Source organism: Aquila chrysaetos, chromosome 16 (assembly GCF_900496995.4).
Source record: "Aquila chrysaetos chrysaetos chromosome 16, bAquChr1.4, whole genome shotgun sequence".
NCBI classification, from domain to species: Eukaryota; Metazoa; Chordata; class Aves; order Accipitriformes; family Accipitridae; genus Aquila; species Aquila chrysaetos.
Window position 1 is genome coordinate 27,745,829 of NC_044019.1, and position 15,513 is coordinate 27,761,341.

Sequence of the window (15,513 nt, forward strand, 5' to 3'; positions counted from 1 at the left end):
GAAATTGCTGGACAATTTTGGACAACTGGAAAAAATGTACTTTGCATGGAAATGGTAATTGGTATTTTGACTATAGCTTTGCCATGCTAAAGGGATAGTCGTCGTTATGATGGTCAGGTCTCAACTGAATTAGATCAGATGGTAATGCTGTTCTGTAAAAGGTTTGATTGTGCAATGTAATAAGTGGAATTATTTTACTTCAGTTCATGCTGAGTCAAGACTTGCCCAGCCTAATCAAGTTCCTGTGCAACCAGAAGCTACACAGGTAAAATGTTCAGTAAATTGTATTTTGGATTTTAAATTGATTTTAGGCTTGATTGATGTTATAATAGGATTTAATTCCTAACTATATGAGAAACTCAAAAAGCTGAAGTTCTGATTTTGAGAGACTGGTTATCTCCATTATTTCTCCAGCATTGTCGCTTATAAGCATTACTATATACATTTTTTTTTATGCTATGCAGACATTGCATATTTTCTGTAATGGAGTCTTAGGCATTATCCTGTTCAGAAAACTGTCAGGTTCAAGGTTGAAGTACGAGTTTATTGAGGAAACTGCATTTCTAATTAGAGGCCTCTTAAACTGAAGGGCACAAACACGGAAGCAGTTGCAGTTTGGACTGCTCATTCTAATGGCCCAGTGTGGACCTCCTGGCCGTTACCAGTTCTTTCCATCTGTGGAGCTCACCTCAGTCTTCAGATTTGGTGTGTGGATGTGATTTTCGTTTCACAGATTGACTTCCACATGCCTGTGTGTTAGGCTGCCATAACTTAAAATCTGTATTCCATGTGACAGTGGTGAATTTTAAGTGTTTCTTTCATGATTGAGAGGAAGGACTTTGGAATGCTGCTCTGTGTAGTCCTGCTCTAATGTAGCAGTTTAACTTGAGGTTTCTCTGTGCATTCTGTTCAAGATGGACTAATAATCTGACGTGCCAATCTTTGCCTAGTATTCTCTTTCATGTTAAGCCACGTGTAGTAATATTTTTAATTTCAACAGAGGCAAATTGTCCTTTATTTGCTTATTGTCGCCAGAAATGCCAAAATGAAAATAACTTGGTTAAAGGGCAGTATGTATCTGTTCAAGTGGGTGTCAGACCACAAATAGATTTAATGGATTAACTATATAGTTTGTGTTCCCTTCTTTTTACTTGCTCTGTTAAGGATTAGTCCCAGTTGCTTGCTTGGATAGTATTTTAATACTGGGAGTTGTAGAGCAGTCAGAATGAGTTTGAATGCTGTTTTCAGTTGAGCTTTCCCAAAATTCCTCTTAAATTTGCTTCTGCAATGTATAAATGATGTATTCAGCTTTTCATTAAGATGTGTCAGTTTCTTACTGAATTGTCTAGAGATGAAAGAACTTCCTGATTTTTGTATTAAGCATGTGTGGCATCTGTGAAGGACTCTCCTGGTCTCAAGTAATGAATCTGATCCCTGTAGGTATTTGAAAACCAAAAGAAAAATCTGGATAGATTATGTATCTCAGAGTAATGGTAGTATAAATTGCTTGCTTTATCTTGTCCAGATTAGATCTGCAAGTTTTAAGTCACTCATTTGTATAGAAACAGGAATGTGGTTTTAATTTTTTTTCTTGAGTTTCCTCTTTATGCTGAAGTGCTAGTACTCTCAGCAGTTTTGTTGTTCTGTAGGTGTAGAAAAATTTTTTTTGGCAGAGAGTTCTCTCTGCACTAGCTTCTATTGTACTGTTAAATGATGTCTGTGACTTGCTCCAGTGGATTTTTTTTTTCTTACTTTCCTTACCTCAGCCAGTGCTGCCAATGCTTCCCTTTGGGATCTTGCAAGCAGTAGCTAAACTTACCTCTTTCTTTTTGAATGTTCAACAAGGTGAACATTCAACACACCCATCAGTTGTTATCAGTTGCCTGTTAAAGTCACCAGTAACCTTAAATGCAAAGTCCTCTGCTTTGCTGGCTAGAGTTTTCACTGGACTCTGTGTAGGGGAGCAGAGGCTGTAAAATGAGCAAATTCAGTCTATTGGAAACCAGCACTTCTCTATTTCTGTATGAGCTTGGAGTTCTCTTGTGTAAACTTCTGTATATTTCTCTCTCTTTCCCCAGCTTTATTATGGTAGTTGGGTTGCGTAAGGAAGTGAGAAGGATGTTCTTCAGTGAAAGCAAATGCATGTCCAGCTGATTCAGAAATATCCACAGAATACAATCTGGGAGAGGGTGGGTGGAGTGGAGTGTTGGAATATATGTCAAGATGAGGTGGTTAAACCTCTACTTGTTAAAAAGTACTTAATTTTTAATGGTTGTAAAGATTTGCTGGAATACATACTTTTACTAGAAAGTACCATTCATTCCAGAGTTCTGTGATACTTTTTATAAAAACCGTGTGTGAGCATCAGCTGACTTTTGGGGGCTTTGGGGTTTATTTTGTCAGGTTCCCTTGGTTTCCTCTACAAGTGAGGGATATACAGCCTCCCAACCCATGTATCAGCCTTCTCACACAACAGAGCAACGGCCACAGAAAGAATCAATTGACCAGATTCAGGCAAGTCAGATTTCATAGGGGTGGGAAGGACTCTGCTTGCAGGTGTGATCAAATGTTAGTCTATGTTTCTTTGTAAAAAAAGTTTTGTAATTTTCAGTTACCTATTGATAGGGCTGCTTCAGTTCTGTTTAATTTCAAAGTTTTGAGCCTGTCTGTGACCAGTTAAGTCCTTCATAGTAAGACTTCTAATTTACAAGATTGTCTGTTTAGTTAGAGGTAAGATGCCAACATCAGCATATGAGCATCAGCGTTGTTGGCTTAGGAAATGTCGTTTATTTTTTTACATTGGCTAGCGGTTAGCCCAGAAACTTCTTCATTTCCCCCTCTATTTTTTTCTAGTTGTGTTTCAAGTTAGAGGGAGAAGACTGCTAGGTTTTTCCTGTCCCATTATGCTGTTGTGAATGAGGTTGTTCAGCTGAAGTAGAAAATACTCATTTGTTGAGGTGAACCTGAGGCATTGTCACATTTTTTTAAGTGAAGTTTTTAAGTTAAATTTTTGGTATTATTCAAAAGCTGCTAAAATGTTGTTTGTTTTAATTATTAGGCTTCAATGTCACTGAATGCAGACCAGACCCCATCATCATCATCACTTCCCACTGTATCCCAGCCACAGGTGTTCCCAGCTGGGTCTAGCAAGCCTTTGCATAGCAGCGGAATCAATGTTAATGCAGCTCCATTCCAATCCATGCAAACAGTAAGTAGTAAATTAATATTGAATCCCTTTATTTTCTTAGTCATTCCTTTTGTTGTTATGCAAACACTGGAATCAGTCACGTAATTCTATAAAATAGCCTTTGGTTATTCACGTCTCAGACTTGCTTGCTTCTTTACATGATGCGATGAAGAATTGTAAAAAATCAGTTGGGCCAGAGAGCTATTTTTCTACCATTGTAGGTATTCAACATGAATGCACCTGTTCCTCCTGTTAATGAGCCAGAAACCCTTAAGCAGCAAAATCAGTACCAGGCCAGTTATAACCAGAGTTTCTCCAATCAACCTCACCAAGTAGAACAATCAGATCTTCAGCAAGAACAACTCCAGACAGGTAAACTTATTTCAGCAAAAACTAAAGTGGCAGTAGCCTCAGTAGAGCAGATGATCAGGCTGTGAAGTCCTAGATGATGTAGCAAAGCATGTCACACATTCTCAAATGTTACTAGTCTTGCGAAGCTTTCCCTTGAACAATACTGGTTTTTGTTATTCTGTCTTGGTTTGATTATCCAACAGGGGGTGAAATTCAACATATATATATCTCCCAATTGTTAAAAGAATTTTGCCACTTGATTCAGTTTTATATGGGTTTAAAAAAACATGAACAGGATTAAGGATTATTCTAAAGGTGAAAGCAGTGTAGTGGAGTACTTGCTCTGCTGATGATAAGGTTGGATGATCCTTAAATTTGCTTTTAAAAAAAGTTATACTATTTGAGATGACATATTAAAAAGGAAATAGTAAGCTAAATTGAGAGCAAATACGGACTGCTTCTCACAGGTGATATAAGGTTCACAAAGATCTAGAACGTTTTGCTAAAATCAGTTAGACATGATTTGAATACAACAGGCAAAATGCTTTCCAACTTAGCAACTTCAAAAAAGAAACGGTAAAATAAAGTCTATGTACAAAGCTAGTCTTCTCCCAGCACTCTCCTCACTTTCCACCGAGATAAAATTTGCAGATGCAGAGAGGGATTTTGAGTGAAGGACACAGGACAGAGATGACAAGGGTGAAGTGCTAACAACTACTGGAGGTGGAGTAAGGAAAAAGAGCCTGATCCTTTTTCTCTAAAACTGATCAAGATCTTGAAATTTTTCTTCTTGAAAGTTGGGATACTGGGGCAGGTAAGATGAGAAGAGGGAGAACCAAGTTTTCACTGTTTATCTATATGGTTTTTGAGCCATATACGTACAGTGCAAGGCAGAAGGATAGTCTGGGGAATGCTGGATTGGCAGGTGGGCTATGCAGTTTTAAATGCTTAACTTACTGTAACAGTAAATGGAACTGTTGATACACAGAAAATGCAGTGGCCTTAGAAGAAGACCTGCACACGTTAAACACTCAAAAGGATGACCACTTCTTGTGTTCCACAAGAATTGATGGGAAGTTGAGGAGAAAGGAGGACCTATGCAAAAGTTCCATAGGGCTCTGGCTGAGTGAAGGAGACATAAAGTTGTGTTTCCTTTTGGGTGATTCCCTGCATATGAGAGGGACTTATCACTGACAAATATTCTTTGAGATCTTGCTTTAGCACTTGGTATCAGGCTAAATTTTACAACGGTTTTGCTCTTACATACAGAGTTACATCTTTTATTACACTTACTGAGCCTATAACCCTCGGATTGCTTTCATAATCCACTTCATTTCTGACAATTCCTGTGAAGTGACGATGTTGTGGCATACCTTACTTCAAAGATGCTCATAGTCTCAAGCTATCCATCCTGCTCTTGCCCTTTGATTTACATGCCCTGTAGAAAGAATCCTCCAGCCTGTACAGTCAAAACTTCGGCTCTGTTGAAGTGTTCAGTCAGTCTCACCTTAATCAATATAGCTATACCTAACAGAATTTAATTTGTGAAAGGAAATAATTCTTAGTGGCTCTCTGCCAGTTCGGAGGGGAGGAAGTTACGGAAGTGGGTTAACTTATTCATATTGGGGTTTTTTTCCTAGATTTTTAAAGGGTTTGAAATAGCACAGGAAAATTGTACCTGCGTTAGGAATACTTGTTGCTGAGCTTACAGTAGAGACTTTGGACGCTGACTTAAATCAACTCTCTACCATTTCTGGGTTGTTTGAATATTGTGGGATATCTGACTAGTAACTTGATACTGAATTCTGCAGATTATTTTTCTTTGAATGGGTGAGCATATATTGATGTGTTCAGTGGTATTTGAGAGCTTTGAATGTTGAGTTTGAAGAGAGCATATGTGGGAACATAAAGAAATGCAGACTTTTATACTTCATTTTTTTCCCCCCAATTCCAATATAGTGGTTGGTACTTACCATGGTTCCCCGGACCAGACTCATCAAGTGGCGGGTAACCACCAGCAACCTCCCCAGCAGAATACTGGATTTCCACGTAACAGTCAGCCTTATTATAACAGTCGAGGAGTGTCTCGTGGTGGATCACGTGGGGCTCGTGGCTTAATGAACGGTTACAGGGGACCGGCAAATGGATTTAGAGGTAAACAGCTTTATTAAACTCTCTCATTTGACTTCTTTCTGGAAACACTGTGTCAAGATACTAAGTGTTAAACTGACCTACTGTAGTTTTTATATTGTAGTAGTATCTCTGTAAGATATTTAAACTTGTACTAAAAATTCCATTTGCTTTAGCTAACTTCAAGCAACTTAAATTTTAGGTGTTTCGTTAGGCTTCCTACTTAGATGTAAACAAAGAGGCATTTTTTTTCTGTTCTGTGCTGAAGGCATGGTGTTAGTTTGATTAGGCGCATCTACTGCAAGTTTTAAGCAAACACGGAACTATCCAGCTGAATTTCACAACCATTAAGTGAGGAATTCAGATGCCAATTGATATTTCAGAAATGGTTTTTATTTCCAGTTATGGTAGAAGCAGAGTATTTTAGAGTTCCATGTTTTATCATATTGAGAATGGGCTGGATCATGTAGAAATACAAGAACAAAAAAGTCCAAAAGTCATTACTCTGAGGGAATTAACAGGAGCAGAGGAATGATATTGTAGTTTTGGATAAATAAGAGAACTTTTATGATTCCTGGAGATTATTATATGTGGCTGTCAATGTTAGGAAGATGTGTATGTTAGAGTGGGAGAGACCATTTCCTTGTCAGATGTTCTGGGATTAGACTAATGGATACAGTATTGTCTGCTTTTGCCATGTTCTCTTCCTCTTATGTGGTTGGAGGGTAGAGGAGGAACTTGTATAATAAAAATACAACTGATTGTAGTAGGGAATGCAGTGGTAGCTACTTGCGTGCTTAAAATTGGTCTGGATTCCAAGTGTCAGACCCTTGGGACTGGAGCCACCCTCACACTACCTCGCACTACTCAGAAGAGTACTGTCTCAGGAGCAGCGTATTGCATGAGTTGGCTGTTAATGGCGTTGCAGGTCATAGCTGTTAAATTTAAATCCTAGTATTATGTTTAGCTCTGGATTGAATGTTCTGTAAATCAAACCTGAAATTACTAGAGAAATGCATTGAGTTGCTATCTCCTCCCAGTTCTTATGAGGTCTTAATTCTTGTTTCTTGTAATAGTGTTAGCACTGATGTTGCAAACATTTGCTTGACTTTTAGCTAAACAGTACTTACTAAAGGGTTTTTTTTCCTCAGGTTTAGATAAAATGCTGTTATTGCTTTTCTTTATGTGGTAGCATAAAGTAATAAGTTATTTCCAAGTGAAAGACTTGTACCCTGTTTTGTAGGAGGATATGATGGCTACCGTCCTTCCTTTTCCAACACTCCGAATAGTGGTTACACGCAGCCCCAATTTAATGCTCCTCGGGATTATTCAAACTACCAGCGGGTAAGATACCATTATGTTGTGACAGTCTAGAAGTAGAAGAAAAAAGTACCTGTCAAAGAAAGCACTCAAACAAATCTATTAGTGAAAACTTTTCTGAGGACTTTTTTTTATTTCTAATGAAGACAAAAAATTCAGGTACTAAACAGGTATTTAGGAATAGCAGAATATTAAATGGCTGGTTATAATTGGGAAATGTGTTCTGTTTGGCTGATTGATCTCTAAATGAATTAGTCTAGTAACTAGAGCAAGATTGAATGAATTATAAAGAACTCTTTCTTTAATTATTTTCACAGCTTTGTGAGATAGAAACTTAAAGAAGAACTTAAATCCATTGAAATTAACTTTTCAAACTTGTTTGGGATTGCCTGTCTTCTGCAATGCTGATATGTTACTCTGAAATTTGCGTAGAATTTTGTTGTTCAGCTTAAGACTGACTGGAAAATGTCTAACTCTGCATATCCCCAAACATGTATTTATAAGCAAATGAGATGGTAGATTTTGATCCTGCTGTTAGAATGTTGCTTCATTTATTGACTGGTCCTTCAGCAAATTCATCTGTGTGATCTCTGTGTAGTTTGAAAAATTTGAACACTAAATAGCTCTATTTACATTTCTTACTTACATTGAACACCACACCCTGTAACTGGAGAGAGAATTTATCATTGTACATTTTACTGTATCTGCTAGGTATCAGTAGGAATAAGAGTTTATTTTTCTAAGATTAATTTAAACTAATAAAATGCTGTAAGTTGAAGTCACAGGTGTTTTGCCAGTGCATATTGTTTCAAATGCTCCTTATTTTTTGGCAATTAATAGCGTCCTGAAACATAACAAAATGCCCAGGGTTTGTCATAACTTTTTTCATTTCTTTGCTTCAGGATGGATATCAACAGAATTTCAAACGTGGCTCTGGACAAAGTGGACCTCGGGGAGCTCCTAGAGGTAATTCCTGAGTAGTAAATAATTGATTTGGGCTGAATGCAAGTTTTTGATCCAACTTCTGGAGTTCTGGAATTTAAAAGTGACCTCATTCCTTATTCAGCAGGTCACAGCTGAAGAATAAGCTTAAATTTCCTCTGACCTCATAGCTGACCCTGCTTTTGAACAGGGCTTGGACTTGGAGGACCTCTTGAGGTTCCTTCTGACTTGAATTCTACTGTCATCCTTTGAACTTGTGGTGGAAGTTTATTGGGTTGTTGAATGAGGAATTCTTTGTGAAGAAGTTAAAACAACAATTGCTTTTGACACTTTAAATGTGGCAGAACTATTTAGTTGCCTTTTATTAATGAAAGCCTTAGGAAAGTGATTTTTTTTTTTTTTTTGTGATGTTTATTGTGACTTACGATCTTACTAGGTGCATTAGTAGTTTGCAAGTAAGACTTGCTTATAAAGCAGACGTCAGGCTTGAGCCCACTGTCAGCCTTCAGAATTGTGTGTTATTCTGTTGCACTAAAAAATGTCCTACTGCATCTGTTGTGGAGATCTCTTGATCTAAGGATGCTAAACTCCCTCCAAGCTCATCTGTTCCTTGACCCTATAGAATTGTTGCTTTTAGCTTATGGAGGTGTGTTGTCCTGTAGCTTCCTAAGAGTGTTTGCCACTGAGAAGACAGAACAAACCCACACACATAATGAGGCTGTAGTTGAACTTCTAAATCTTATTTTCAACTCTATTTCCACAGTTCGTTTTTTTTTTTTTTTTTAGTAGATTTTTGGTGATTAGACTGTATTCTGTCTTGATACAGACATTTCCATGAGAATTTTGAGTTATCACCAGAGTGCCTTGGTCAGTGAGGACAGCTCAAGGCTGTACCTTGCACTGTTTGCAAAACCACAGTTCCATGTGGTAGTCCAGTTTTGAAGAGTTCTGCCCGTCACTGTCTTGGTACTGAAAGCCCTATAGTGTGGAACTGTGGCCTGAAGTCCAACGTGGTATTAGGCTGTAGTGAAGCTGAGAGCATATTTCAGGAAGCACAACTATAATGAAGACAAGTCTTGACGTTTGTTGGGCAGGGATGTGCAGGCAAACATGAGAGGGATTCCCCAAGTGACCTACGGTTCTCATATAGTGAGAGTGTGAGCTACAGGCAGTCTCTTTCTTAAGGAAGAATGGAAGTTAAAACATGATTAGTTAGGTCACAGTACTTAAATTTAAAATACAGTAAACCGATTATTGCCTTACAATACTGCAAAACTTCTTACTTGAAGTGATTACAACTTTGTAGTTCTGGGAAAAAAAGTACTGGGTTAAAGCTGAAAAATGAAAAGACAGGTTACGTACTGTTGAGTTTTGATTTGAAGGAGCTTTTAAGACCATATATAGTCCAGATACGCATCTGGGAATTGTTACCCAGTTTGGACCAGAGTTTTTAGGAATTTTTTTAAAATAACCTGACTTCATGCATAATTCAAGAGCCTTTTTGTCTGTTTTCTAGGTCGTGGAGGGCCCCCAAGACCAAACAGAGGGATGCCTCAAATGAATGCTCAGCAAGTGAATTAAACAAATTCACGGGATTACATTAAACGCCAAAAACACACTGGCCAGTGTACTATACATGTTACCAGAAGAGTTATTATCTATTTGTTCTCCCTTACAGGAAGTTTGTTGTAAAGGGACTATTTTCATTACCCATAATGACAGGACTACAGTTGCCAGCTTTATATTACCTGGATATTGAAAGGAACGAATCAACGTTTACTCTGCATGTTCTGTCCTAAGCATCATCTTGAGCCTTGCACATGAGATTCAGATTCCTCACCCTTGCTAAGAGTAAAGCAAAAAAGGCAATTTTCAGGGTGATCCAATCTCCATGGTTAACTGAAGTGGCAGGAAAAAGCAAAGACTCACTTCTGACGTTTAAAAGTGATGTAACAAATTTGGATAAAATCTGCAAATTCTTAAAGATTTACTGTGGTGGCAGTTGATAAAACTTAATGTTCCCATGAAAGGATGGAAAAGGTGAAGTGTGGCTTGGTAGAGCAACTGCATTTCAGCTTTTTCTTACTAAATTGAAGCACTGAACAGTTAAAGATGCGTAGTAATGCATATTTCCCTGAATAGACAAATAGGCTTATAGCCAGTTTTTGACAAAGCAGCAGCACCCCTTAGCTGCAGCACTCCTCATCACCAGGGCCCTGTTTACTGTGGCTAAGGATTTAAGATCGCTTGCATAACTGCTAATGTAATTGTGTAATTTTTTTTTAATTTTTTTTTTTTAAAAACAAGAAGAAAAGCTTTGATTTGGCACTTCAACAAACTTTTGCAACAAATGTGAGATATGATCTGGATGGCCACTGTATATTTGATGTGAAGTATTTAGATATCTCTTTGAAACACTTCTAAGTTTCTTTGATAGCAATGACTTTTGTAAGGATTGGTATTCTCTTATCATTCCTTATGACTTGCACATTGTCTGTCACTAATACTTGACCTTGCTGTATTATCACCTAAATAACTGATGCCGGTACTGATGGAAATCTCTAATGGATAATCATAACACTTTTGGTCACATGTCCTTTTGTCTTTCCTGCAGCCTTGAAGGTTTTAAGAAATCTCAAATGCCCGCTGCTGCTGCCCTTTTAATTGCTATCTTTTGAAAAGCACCAGTATGTGTTTGAATTGATTTCCCCTTTTAAGGGAAATGACAGCCAGCAGTTACAGTTCTAATGGTATAAGCAAGACAAATAAAACATGTTTATAAAAATTGTATCCTGGAACACTGGTTTTCAACGACTGAAACAAATGTAATGTGATGGGGTGACATTTCATAAGGTTTTGGGTTTTTTTTCCCCTGATAGATTCTCCTCTTCCTGAATAGATGTAAACGCTCCTCCTGTTTTTCTGATTTTATTCTGATAGCTGTGACTTCTGGGAAACTTCTTTTTACGGACTTTCCTTTTCATCAAGGCAGCAATGTATAAAAGTAATGGCATAAGACTAGGAGCTGGAAAATACCAAGTCTTATTCAAGTTTTACTGCATACTTGTGGTATAATCTTTGGAAAATCACTTGTGCCTACCTTTTGCGCACATGCACTCTCTCTGCAGTGGGGAGAATATATTGATAGCTGCCTCCATAGAGGTGTTGGTAGTTCTGTTGCATTTTATAGCACATGCAAGAAGGAAAGTGCTATATGTGTTAAGTATTGCTCATCGAATAATTCCTACCTGTGGAAAGGTGAAATTAAGGAACAGCTACATGTTGTTTAACTGTTATATATAAAACTGAAGGTTGTTTTCACTCAGAGGGTCATTTCTACTTTGTATCATAACTGAACTTTCAGAACTTTTAGTCAGATATTTTGATTTTGTTGTGAAATAATCTGAAGCTCTATACAAATAGGTGGTAATATCACTTTTCCATGTTCTGTGTGAAGAGCACAAATGAGATGTTTTTACTGAGAAAAGTGATAAGCTTGTGAAGACAATATTACACACCAGACATCTTGAAACAATGCTGATGGCTAGAAGCAGCAGTTTTAGTCAAGGTCTAGAAACATTCCGTACCAGTATAACAATATAAACTGCAGTCCAGTGAGAAGTTGCTGTTCTGTGTCTTTTTTAGGAAGCTATTACTGAGATAATAGTCCCAACTGTTTTTTAACTGGAAAAAATAAAAAGACAAACCTTTTGATGTTGAACTGATGTAGGAAAACAGTGAATTCTTTTTTTTTATGATTATTTTAACTTTTTGTGCATCAGCTTACTTTTTAAATGGTTGATAGAACACAAGCTATTCAGCTTTTTCCATTGCACACCAAATGCTTCTTAAATAGCTAATTGTAGTTTGACAGTAAACTTGCAGCATACTGAATTAAAGACCGCTGAATGGATCAGAACATTCCACTTAAGGTTTTGGGGTTTGCTCTTTTTTTTCCAACTTAAATTTATTAATAAAACATCAGGTAGTTGAGAGGCCTCTTAACTGAGATACAACTTTGTAAGCCTTTTCATGTATGAAAATGGTCTTTAGAGTAGCTGCTCTACTGTATGCTGATAGAGGGAGATGTGTTAGAATAATAACCGTAAAGCAAGTACGTAAGATTTGTTTAATCTGGGAATTTGCACTGACTCCTTTAATCTCAATACGTCTGTCTAATAAACAGTATGCTGAAAAATTGGCTTGAGTCGCAGTATGGCACATAGATCCACTAACTGGTTTTCTGGCCTGTTCAGGGGAGCTTTTAAGTATCTTCGCTCTGTAACTTGGCTCTAGATCTGAGTTACCTCCAAATCACAAGCACTCCTAGATATGTTTCTTTTGAAGACGACCATCTTTTGAGCAAAGACCATTGTAAGAAGTGATCCTATTAGTGGCAGTTCTGGGCTGGTTCTGTTGCAGAGCCCTTTCTGGGTGCCAGGGGACGAGCTGTGGTTATTCTAGTTAGGTGCTGTGGTAGGGCCTGATGCCTGTGGTTGGGAAGCGTGAGTGAGCATAACAAAGCGCTACTACTGAGCCTGCATGTAGACACATCAGTTGTAGTCTTTGGTGGTTTTACTCGATTCTTCTGTGAATCAGTCTTCTGGGAGCATAACAAGACTAGTTATGACTGCTCTCTTGCATATACAGCTACTATGAGGAGATGCAGATTTTTATTTTGGCAGGGGCTTTATTTAATATTGCTAGGCTATACAGTGGTATGTGTTTGAGAACAACTTCTAGCTTCGGCGTCTTATTTTGTCTAGGCTGTAATACAAGGATTCTTGAGTAAATAATTTATAAATCACTTGAGTTTCCAGATGTTTCTACCTAATGTTACTGTGTCTGGGAAACCTGGATCCTTCCTAGATGTCCTACAACTTAAATACTTAACTCGGAAATCATAGCTATTGTCTCATACCTAAGGTCAATTTTGTCCTACATTTTACTTCTGTGTTCTCCCTGAATACGGAATGTCTTTTTAAGAACAGTTCACCAATACAACTTCTGGATTTGGCTGTGGAGGAATGACTAGACTTCACTTAATCCCTGCTTTCTTTCCAAGATACTGTCTTTTGTGTATAGCAATCTCTTAAGGCATAACTTCATCCAGAGTAGTTGGAAGAGTAGTGTTGACTTGTTAATAGACAGTTAATGTATTCTGCTGGGACTTTATAGGCTTGGAGAACTTTGTGACCTTAAAAATGTGTCTTTTCAAAATGTCCTGCTGTGACCTTATTTGTTAGGCAGATTCTTTGCTTGGGTTACAGGTTACTTCACATGTGTCTTTGGAGAATGGATTGAGCTTCCTTCTTGCCCCCAAATGGCATTTGAGTAACTACTTTGGAGAGAGAAAAGTTACTGAAAAGGCTTTAACTCTAGACAAACATTGAAAAGATGGTAAATGATACTGAAAAAGTGGTTACCCTTCATACGATTAAAAGCAAATATAGCAAAACCTTTGTGGTCCAGCAGAATAAGATACAAAACCAATCGGTCAGAAAAATCTTTACCTTCCTATTCTTTTTTTAAGTTCTGGTGTTGCCTAAGCTGAGTAGTTGACTTTTCTTACCTCTTCTTTGCAAGAACCATTTATTATAAATGCGCATCTGAGATAGAAGTGTTTGGGCTCAGTGGACAAAATTGTGCTGTATTCTTCAGTTTTCTCCCATCTCAAGTCTCCTGTGGGTACAAAGGGACATGAGAACACTGCTCATTAACCAGCCCCATTAATAAGGCTGCCAGTCACATCTTGAAAAATAAAGGATCATCCCTCTTGCTCATGCAAAACTGTTCTTGATTAAAGTGTATGCAAAGTATCAAAACATAGTTGAAGATATAAATTTATAGCTGGAGTTGAGGTTTGTGACTATATGAAGTAGACTGTATATTTTAGTCTTTCAAATCTATGCACCCGTTTTTACAGTATTCCATCTGCATTGAATATGGAATGGACTAGAAAGGGTTTTTAAACACTTGAGCTGGCACCAGCAAAGTTCTACAGATGGGGTGGGTAGGTGTTCTTCACCACTGATTGACCTAAAAATCTGCCTCATCTTAATAGGAAGCAGGAAACAGTCCTGAAAATAAAACTTTCAACCTTGAAAGATTATTTCCTGATTTAAATCTGGACTTAAATATAGTTACGATTATTGTTGGGAACTTTACTGAAAACTCAAACATCACAAAATTGTATGGTTTCCTTCTAATTCCGGTTTTCTCTAAATGACAAAATTTGTTGTGATGGAACAGTCAAATCTTAACATCAGCATCTGAGCGTTTGATTGGTCTCATACTAATCTTGGCTTTCTTATAGTCAGTGGCAGAACTTAACAGAAGGAGCTTTGACGTGAACTTTGGGAAAAATCCCTTATTTAATACCAGATTAGCATACCTGATAGTTATGGAGAAGGCTAATTGCTTAAACTATAATGTGTTTCTGTTTGGCCAGTTTGTTTTTGCAGAGGGAGGGAGATGGGGAAGGTCCTTCAAACTTCCCGGTTTGCTAATACTGTTTGTTTTTACATCCAAATGATTTTCATCCCAGTCAGTATGTTTTCCAAGAGTAAAGGTTCCATGCTTTTGAGAACCACTGCACCTGGCTGCTTAAGAGTTCGATGTTGCATTCAGATCATCTAACACTGAAGGGAAAGAAGATATCTACACTGTAGTAGACTGTTAAAGAAACTTAATGTCTCTTCCTCTCTGTGAAAGCAAGCCCCTGACCCTCATACACTTCTAAGAAAACTTAAAAGCATTGTCTTGGATTTCTGTCTATTCCTACAGGGTTTCAGAAACTGGGTGTTGCTGAATTTTTGGTGTGGTATGGTAGAGTCTCTGATGAGAAGCTAATTTTCTAAACTGTTTGTCTAAGGGTTAGAGGTGCTATTCTATTAACCACTTTCTTAGGCTTTTTGAATATAACGCAATTAAAATTATTTGTGGCTCTGTAGATCCAGCCTTAATGGAGAAGTCTGTTTTCCAAAATCTGCATCCTAAAGCCCATTTGAGCGGTGCTTGAAAGAACTGTATTAGGAAAACTTCAGCTTAACTTGACATTTTGTTCCAAGTTAAATTTATCTGTGTTAGCTCTTGCTGCAATTATTAACTCATTAATTTTAAAAGCTAGGTTCCGTTTCCCCACCACCACGTTTTTTATGTTCATAAAATAATGAGATGGGTGTAACTAGCTCAGTTCCAACTATGGTGGCCAATTTTTCCTTTCTACAAAATGTGCTCAGATACCCAATAGTGGATCAAGAGTACACCTGAAACTTTGGTATCAAGATAAATTTTAGTAATTATCCATTAGACTTTTATTAAATGAAAATGTATTTCCTTTTTTGAAGCTATTCAATTTTAGAATAAACTTTAGTAATGCATCTACCATATAAAGTAAATCTTCAGAATTACGTTTTAGTTAATTGTCAGGTTTAAATTTTCTGATGGCCTTAAACATACCTGTATATATGTCTTTGCAGTTCTTTAACTCAGCGTTTAAAGCAAATTGGTCCATGGCTTATGTAAACACTTGAAAAATAAATCTATTTAAATGTTTTATGTCCTTCCCTTCTAAGCAAATA

At 37.5% G+C, this 15,513-nt stretch overlaps 1 protein-coding gene across 3 annotated transcripts in view; it reads left to right on the forward strand.

Moving 5' to 3' along the window:
- Positions 1–15,490, forward strand: part of CAPRIN1 (cell cycle associated protein 1) — a 40,543-nt gene extending 25,053 nt beyond the window's left edge. For 2 of the 3 annotated variants that reach the window (XM_030038356.2, XM_030038357.2), the window contains 8 exons: positions 204–265; positions 2,404–2,514; positions 3,059–3,208; positions 3,409–3,559; positions 5,498–5,692; positions 6,912–7,012; positions 7,891–7,954; positions 9,447–15,490. In XM_030038356.2, coding sequence (XP_029894216.1) covers positions 204–265; positions 2,404–2,514; positions 3,059–3,208; positions 3,409–3,559; positions 5,498–5,692; positions 6,912–7,012; positions 7,891–7,954; positions 9,447–9,511 — 899 coding nt within the window. In that variant the 3' untranslated portion in view covers positions 9,512–15,490. The remainder of the gene's footprint in view (positions 1–203; positions 266–2,403; positions 2,515–3,058; positions 3,209–3,408; positions 3,560–5,497; positions 5,693–6,911; positions 7,013–7,890; positions 7,955–9,446) is intronic. The other variant, XM_030038358.2, reaches the window with a different exon arrangement.
- Positions 15,491–15,513: the final 23 nt, after the last annotated feature.